General features: G+C 41.7%; 1 protein-coding gene across 1 annotated transcript in view; it reads left to right on the top strand.

Annotated features, from left to right (window-relative positions):
- Nucleotides 1-646: 646 nt before the first annotated feature.
- The window catches only part of SEMA3A (semaphorin 3A), a 161,891-nt gene continuing 153,744 nt past the window's right edge, over nt 647-8,793 (top strand). The window contains exon 1 of the mRNA XM_062491661.1: nt 647-773. Coding sequence (XP_062347645.1) covers nt 662-773 — 112 coding nt within the window. The 5' untranslated portion in view covers nt 647-661. The remainder of the gene's footprint in view (nt 774-8,793) is intronic.

Genomic DNA, 8,793 nt, shown 5'->3' with positions numbered 1-8,793 from the left:
GCCACGACGTGTTTCTTCTTCTTATTATTATTTTTTTTTTCTTTTTTCTTTTTTTTTTTTTTTTTACAGTCCTTGCATGTGCTGTGACAGCCGGGGTGGAGGGGGGGGGGGGGTCGCGCCTGCCGGCGCTCCCATTGTCAGGCGCTCCGGGAGCGCGGGCAGCGCCGCCGTGCCCCGCGCCTGGCGGAGCGCGGGGAGCCGGAGCAGGAGCCGGGGCCGCCCCCGCCCCCGGGACCCGCCCGCCGCGCGGGGAGCGAGCGGAGCGGAGCGGAGCGGAGGGGAGCGGAGCGGAGCGGGACCGCCCCGCCCCGGCCCGGCCCGGCCCTGCCCGGCCCCTGCCCCCGGCCCGCGCCGCCGCCGCCGCCCGCACCATGCCGCCCCCCCCGCGCCGCACGCCGTTCGCGCCCGGGGGCTGCCTCCCTTTCCGGCCCGCGGCGTGTGCGTGAGAGGGGCTTGAAGTTGCCCCGGCGGCGGCGGCGGCGGCGAGCGGGGAGCCGGGGCGGCAGCGGCGGCAGCGGGGCGCGGCGGGCGCGGAGCGGAGCCCACCCCCATCACCTGTTACCTCCGCTCCCCAGGTTGCCTGAAGTTCCCCGGCGGCGCCCGGCAGGACGGGGAGCGCCACGGCTGCGGCTGGCGGGGACCCTACAGTGGCTGCTGCAGCATGGGCTGGCTCAGGGGGATTGCCTTGCTTTCCTTGGGAGTATTACTAGCAGGAAGAGTCAACTGCCAGAATGTGAAGAATAATGTGCCGAGGCTCAAATTATCGTATAAAGGTAAGTCTGTTGTTCTCTCTTATTCTCGGTTTTCCTCCGAACCTCTTTTCTCCTTGCCCTGTCTCTCCCTCCCTCCTCACCTTCCTCACTGCTTTTCCTCATCTTCCAAAGGAGAAACTGACATTGGGAGAAATTTCTGAAAACACTTACTTAAAAAAAAAACAAACCACCCCTCCGTGCTGCGATCGGTACCAGGCAGTTTAGACCCAGACAAAGAAGAGTTACTTGCGATTGCAGACGAGGACTCCGGATCGTGCTGATCCCTGTTAGAGCATTTTTCAGTCTTGTGCTATTTCACCGGACTTTACTCTTCAAAACGATGAGTCGCGTTTGGCCACCCAGCTCACCTCACCCTTGCTGGGCATGCAGTGCAGCCACAATTTCAGATCTGCTTTAAATATCGTGGAATGGATAAAGATTTCTATAGATTTTTCATTATATTTTATATTTTAGGCATGAAGTGGTTAATTTTCAAGTCATGAATATTCAGTTCGTACAAATCTGACAATCAGATGCCTAACATAAGCAGTCGATGGTGGGTTTGCCAAGAAACTATAAACTGAAAGGAACAGATCAGTCCAGAAAAGGAGGAGAGGACTGCTAGGCACCAGAATATGCTGCCTATGGATGTTTAATGCTGTGCGATTTATTTGAACCAGGGTTGTTTTCGGTGTAGTCTGATGTGTGTCATTAGAGATCACAGGGAAGGTGTAACTGAAGAAAGAGAGCTGTGAGATTACGTGTATGTTTGAAATTGTGTAATGCCACTCACACTGCAGTTGTCAGTAATTAACTTTTGTATAATAGTGTCGGTATTAAAGGAGAACAGTGAAGTAGACGGGCTCTTCTCTTTATCAGCATAGTTCCACTCTAAGTACATTTTCAGAAGAATTCATCAAATCTGGAGACTGTACAACTGGGAAAGAAGTTTAAAATGTAAGAGCTGTAGAGTATTTTTTTTTTTTTTTTTTACAACGGAGAGCTATACACCTAGGTACATACACATCTCTCTGAAGAGCTGCCTCCTCATAATTCTCAGGTTATTGATGGCTGAGAGAAGGAGCTGCAGCTACGGTTCTGAAAGGAGAGAGGAAAAATAACACAATGCTTCTGCAGAGGGGGAAAAAGAGAACATGTGTGTGCATGCCTGGTCATAGATGTCAATCTCAGTTTACAGCATAGCGTCAATACTACTCTTGCCAGTAGAAATACATTTTCCTTTTTTTTTTTCATCTTTCTCATGCTGCAAATGAGGGGGGGAAAGTCCTCTCTGATACAGGGCAGGCGTCATTTTCACACTCCAGATGAAATAAGGAATTAAGCACCTGCAAAACTTGGATGCTCTGTGTGAAATAAACGCGTGTGCTGGGTTTTCTTAAAGAACACATATGTGCATATTTGTGTGTATTTAAACTTGAAAATATATGAATGAAAAGAACAGTTTAAGGGATTCAGAGTCTGTTAATGAGAAAAAAAATTGTATTTAAAACAAAATTGATTATTTTGAGTAATAGAGTCTGAAGAAAGCTTCTACAGTAACTACATGTCATGTCAAAAAACTCTTAATTGCTTCCAAACTTCTACAATTATACTGAAACTCAGATTAGTATAGAGAAGCATAAATACTATAAAAATATCCTGTAAAGGGGTTTACCGGCTAATTAATTATTGTTTATTTTTCTCACCCTTTTAAAGTTTATCTGTGGCTCAAGTCTGCTACCCCTGCACATATTGGCTAAATGTACAGAAACTAATTTCAAAGAGTTGCCAAATGTGACTGATGGTGGTTTTCTTTTTTTCTTGTCTCTTTTTTCCTCGTATTATTTTTTTCCCCCTACCCCGCTGGTGCAGTATCTATGGACCCTTGAAAAAATATTTTTTCTACTCTGCTAATTGGTTGTTTTCCAATTCTGCTCTTGCTGGAATGAAGAGTCTAATTTTCATTTTTTTAAAATATCAGATATCAAATTTTGCTATATGGTCAGTTCTATATGAGCAAAACAGGAAACTGAATTGAACATCAAAACTGTTTTATACTTGGTGGATCATTGTGCAACAAAAATGATTTCAAATGGTGAGCAACCCTGTTTCCTATCTAGTGAAGACAGTAAATGCGCACTTAATCCAAAGCAAGTTGAAGTCTGAAGACTTACAGGAATTCACACTGTAGCCTTTGAGTCACATATTTGACTTCAAGCATGTGTAACTCTAAAAATCAGATCAGACTGCTCTCATGGTGAATGTTAAGTACCGGTGTAAATGCTTGGCCAGGTCAATAGGAGAGTGCTGCTGCACTGATCCCCAGGTATGGGGATATCATTATTAGTCAGGGAAGACTAAGTCTTGTCAGCTGATGCTTTTCCAGTCAAATTTTGCTTCCAGCACAGTAGTCAGTGCACAGATCAGTGTTAACACCTTGCGTAGGAACATCCTTAAATGCTGTGGGTATTGAAAATACATCTTTTAGGCACTGACAGAATACCTCACATGCTAATACTTATCTCTTTGGATATACTTCACCGCCATGTGACTACGTGATACCAAGTGATTCATCTCTATTTAAACTGCTTGCAAGTAGAAAAAGAAGCTACTCAGTTACTTACCCATTCTTCATCTCCATGAAGAGATATGGTTGAGTAAAATCAACTTATATTAAAAATAAAAACAAACCCAAATATGCAGGGTGAAAAGAATGACCCAGGTGACTTCACTTTTTGTCGTTGTGCTTTCTTTTAAGACACATGCTTGTTGTTTGTCTGAACAAATACCTGGGAGCTAATTGACGGTACTTTATTTCAAAAGAAAATCAAGGATGTATTTTAACTTCTTGTTTGTCTCGACTAATTACATGTCAAACATGGTTTAAAATCCCAGGCATTTGCTATAAAAGTTAGCAAAATGAGCCATGAAGGGTTAAATCCCCGCCAACCTTGATTTCCTATGGTCACTTACTTTCAAAGGCCTAGTATTAGCTCTGCCATTTCCCCAGTTTCTGGACAGAAGTTTGGTGAACTCCTGTTCTTACTTCCTCTTCTCGCCGTTCAATCTCACAGAAGATTAGAAGCATCCTACTGGGCATGGTATGGATAGGAAATGGCAGAGAAAGTGTATAAATGCACACGTTAAGGCCACATCTGTGATCTGAAAAGGTTTTTTATGTTTATTGTGAAACAGAGTTCTGGCTCTTTGGTTTACATCACCTTGATTCTGCTGGCATGTTGAAGAAAGGAAATTTGAGGAGAGCAGTAGGGAAGTCCTTGTCCATCTGAAATCTGTGGTGAAGCTCCTGTTCAGTAGCTTCTGGGTTTTGTTCTATACTTTATAAAGTTTCCAATAATTTTCATCTTTGTACGTGAATTGGAAAGTTTTTGATCAGGTGATATACATCTCCTTATTTCATGAGAATGAATTAATATTGTTAAAAGCCTGATCCAAAGTTCATTGAAGTCAAGAAGTGCTGGATCATAGCCTGAATGTGGTAAAACCAGCCATAAAATTGAAAGCTCACTTGAGCCCTTCGACCACTGAGCTCCTCTTTTTGTGTCCTTGAAAAACTTTGAGTCCTTATTGTAGAGTAACAAGAAATGTCATTGTTGATATATCAAAAGTAAATGAATCCTCCCTTAAAGAGTGTAGGGACCTTTGTTCTTGCCTATTTTTGTTGTTGTTGTTGTTTTTTGTTGTGGTTTTTTCCTAATCTCATTTACTCCAGTTCTGATGTTGGTTGTAAGTGTCTATATTGTGTCACCAGGTCACAGATTCTTTTCAGGAAACTCCTATTGAGCACAGAGTTCTCAGAAAGATGGTGATCAAATTGAGTGTGCAAAGTTTAAAATAATAAATATATCCTGAACTCCAGATGGATTTCTTGTATCGTTTGTTGTTTTGTATTTTCTTTTGCTGTCCTCTGTATGGGAAGGTAACAGCACAAACAGAGATGGAACCAGCTAAAGTATACTTTAAATATAAACAAATAAGCCCAATGAAAGTTTCTATTAACAATTCCTTGATTTGCAGATTTTTTTCATAAAGCAACCCTGATTTTTGCCTCCACATGAATAAATCATGTCAACCCAACTTTCTCAAATCCATCTGTCACGTCTTATTTGTCTATTGAAAATTACTAAATGCTGCAAGTATGTTTTGCAAGAGTACATGTGTGGTTCTCCTTTGTTATTGTTGCTCAATTGGATACATATTACTTGAGAAGAAGTAAGTGGAAAAGCATTGCACACAGTTTTAGCTCTATTACTCCCTGGCTTCAATTCAAGCCATATTAAAAGTAAGTGTCTTGTTTAAAGTTGCAGTGATAGTGACAACTACTCCATCCTTGATGTGCAGTTGATTTACAATTTTATAGCATGGATCTTTATCCAGATGAAATCCTGGCCCTAGTGAAAGCAATGGCAAAACTTCTGTCTGTTTCAATCTGTCCCTCATGGGGTGATGAGGGAGGAATGGCACCACACTGAATTACCTGCATGTACACTAATGTAAATATGATACCTGGCTTGCAGTTTGTTCACCCAGTCTGGTTGTAGTTGATGACCTGCCAGTGGGTTTGATTGTGGTTTTTCCTTTCCTTCAAACTTTGTAACTCACAATTCAATACCTCTGCAATTGGGAAAGCAGGACAAAGTGGGAGAAGGAAGTGGGGAGAGAAATATTGGCAAGGGAGCATGTTTCTCTTGAGCTGGGACCAGTGTTGGAGTTTGTCTCAGATTTCAAGGTATCTGCTTAAAAACCTCTGCTTAAATTATCTTGTGAGAGTACTGTCTGAGGGCAAAGCCTCTCTGACATGCCTGAAAGGGAGAGAGCAGCCCTAACTTAGGAAGAAGACTGTGAAGGAAAGTAAACCAGGGACATTTACATCTCTGCCTTCCACCATTTGTGACAAAATTTCTGCCTCAGACCTCAAGGTTCAATCAGTGCAGGAGGCTGCAGGACAATGAAGGTACCAGATGCATCCACAGCCATGTCAGGGTCTTTTTTTTTGTTTGTTTGTTTGTTTTTCTTTTTGTTTTGTTTTGTTTTCCCAAAATAGTGAGTCTTTCAGGGAAGATCTGTGTGTTGCTCTTTCTATCACTGGTTGATTGGGGTCTTCCCAAGACCTGGGAACTCTCGGGGAGATGGTAGGACTACCCTGCCTGGCTCTGACAGCTCACAGGCTGACAGGAGGGAGAAGCTGATGAAGGAAGTGCCTAAGCTCAGATCTTGCCTATATAGGGAAATTTTCAGCTAGCTAATTAGGGCCTGAGACAGGCTGTGTAATTGGAACAAGGAGGGTGAAAACCTAGCCCAACATTCTCATTTTGCATTTCCAACTTTGCCATTTAATTCCAGTGGAAAGAGTGGTTTCTGAATTACAGAGCCTCCCTTTTCTGAGAAGCTGGAGTTCTCTATAATTATTTTTACTGTACAGTTTGCAAATGACTGAATTATTCATGGAAGGTGCTTTATTGACAGCTATGGAAACTCTACTGTTTTTCTGCAGACAAGGTGTGCAGCACTTATTAGTATTGTTTGTAACAGCATCTTTAAAACTCTAACCTAGTGGGGGATTTAAATACCCATAGTTACACTGGGCTCAGTGAATCTTCTGATATGTGAAATCTGCCTTCAAATTTACTTCTGTGCTTGAAGCTTTTGATCAGGACTGAGGTATCTATCTATTTGCTTAGGGTTTGTTCAGATGTATGCTTATTCCATAACATCTAGAAAAACAGTATTTAAAATAAGAAACCCAGTCACAGCAGGTTGTTGCAATGTAGAAGGGTTATTTTTTTATAATCCCTCCTGCATGCAACTCTGTATGCACAGAAAGCATTACCTTGGAGTTCTCACCTGAAAAGAAACCATGAAATGACTTGTATTTTTAACTCGTCCTTTTTTCTTGGAAGTGTTTTTCAGTTTTAATTTAATGCATTGCTATACCATGATGCTTTTAATACGTTTTTTGTTTGCTTAATACACTGATTCTGAATATGGCCTTTAATGCCCTCACAGTTGCTGCTAGGGAATCTCCTTTATTTACCTCCTCTGGCCCATGAGACTTTTTTCCCTCATGTGCATCCCTGGAATACTGCAATGGAAGCGCCTGCAATACAAAGTTGTTCCAGTATTTGCAACCTTTTCCTCATCAGCTGGAGCCTGAGTTGACCCCAGTCAAATCCGAAGCAAATTCACATCTTCACCTGAGGCAGTGCCTAAGTGACTGAGAAGAAAACAAATCCTTCCAAATGGTGTCAATGGTTGTGACATTTTCCAGTTGTTTGAAAGCTAAAAAAGGATAAAATTGTTTTTAGGCTCCCACACACTTATTTTTAAGCAAATGTGTGGGGTGGACCCTGGGAGCTCTGTGTCAAACTTTTAAAAGGAGGTACTGTAACCTGTTATGGTGCTCTTGTTAACTAAGGTTACATGTAAAAATTGTTGCTGCTGTTGTGCTGGTGGGCGATTCAGCAAATTCCTTCCCTTGCAGGATTAAAGCTCCCTTCTGAAATGTCTGCAAGTTCACAGTCCTCCCACATACAGCCTTCATCTAGGTTAGCTGCTCTCTTCCAGTAACAGCTGTGGATAGTGAGAATAACTGTGGGGATACTACTTTTACTTGACTTTTCCTATTTTTTCTAACTGGGATAGTGTCTGAATATACGAGAGAGAAAAGGATGGCCACAGCTGTTGAGAGCATCAGAAATCTTAAGAGTCTTGTAACCTTTCTCTTGCACCACAGGAGGTTCTCTGTGGTGTCTTTCTCTTTCTTTGTGACTGACACAGTCAGCCACTTTAGGCTCTTTTCACTGTCAGGGGAAGGAGAGGTACCTCCAGAGAGCTAACCTTGGGTTAGGCAGACTGAATGAGGCTTTAAGGGTGCTCATCACTTCTCATTGACTGTAACAGGAATTAAGCTTCTTGTTCATTTATTTAGTTTCTTCCTCTCTGGGAATGTATCAAAAGAAGGTACTAATTAACTGCTAAGGCAGAACTTAGGTTGTATTCTGATCCAAATCTTCCTAATTTAAGAAACTGTTTTTGCCTAAATGAGTATTTAAAACAGTGTAAAAATCAAGCTGATTAAACATACATATGACCTCACCATCTGCCATCTTGAGGTCACCTGTGGCTCTGTCCAAATTTGCACCAAACTTGCAGTATAGAAAGAAATAAACAGTTCTGCTACATTTTTCATATTCTTAAAACAATTGCCTAATTTACTTCTCACATTTCCCATGTCTCTCCTCCTTAATAAGCTCATCCTAAATCCAGTGACACATGCTGGAAGTGACTGTCTGGGGCTACAGAGCTTTTCTAATTTAATGACTTAATCATTTAGAGCTTTCAATAAGCTGCTCCCTGGCCTCCAATAAGCTGCATTACCTTCTGAATGTTCCTGCACTTTAAAGAGAAAAACATATTTAAGATTCAATTTCTTAGAGTGTAGTTTGCAAATAAAAATCTGTGTGTATTTGTGCAATTCAAAGGACAAGTGTCTTGACCCTGAATCTACACTTTTTCAGCTGAACTATTTCAATAGTGAGAGTGGGAAGAAACCTAATTTATTAATTTCTAAAAATTCTAAATAGATTTACCATTTGGGGTTTCTTTTCTCCCTTTGGGGATTACAGATCCCCCTTGAACTAGACATATCTACAGCAATTCCTTGAAATGTGTGAGCACAGCTCTACTTTTTGTCATATACAGTTTTCATCCTTTGCTGTTTGATAGCCAAACACAGTAAAGTCAGAAGTTTTTGCCATTCTTCTAATGCTTTAAAGTTGTTTGACATTTATTGGGCTGCCTGCTTATCTCTCCAGCTGGATGTTGCAGAAACTTTAGAAGCAAGCAGTCAAATAAAATTCTCATCTCTTATAAATATTTTCATGCAAAGTTGGATCTTGCAGGGAACAATCTGAGGAATGAAGTAGTTGCTTGCTTTCATCTAACTTGTGGAAGGAGGAAAAAGAAAGCCCTCCTTTACTCCTCACTCTAATGAAGCAAAGCTGGTGCTGGTTCTGACGGC

The sequence above is a fragment of the Cinclus cinclus genome, chromosome 4 (genome assembly GCF_963662255.1).
Source record: "Cinclus cinclus chromosome 4, bCinCin1.1, whole genome shotgun sequence".
NCBI classification, from domain to species: Eukaryota; Metazoa; Chordata; class Aves; order Passeriformes; family Cinclidae; genus Cinclus; species Cinclus cinclus.
The sequence above is the reverse complement of the archived record's forward strand: the minus strand, read 5'-3'. Positions and strand labels throughout refer to the sequence as shown.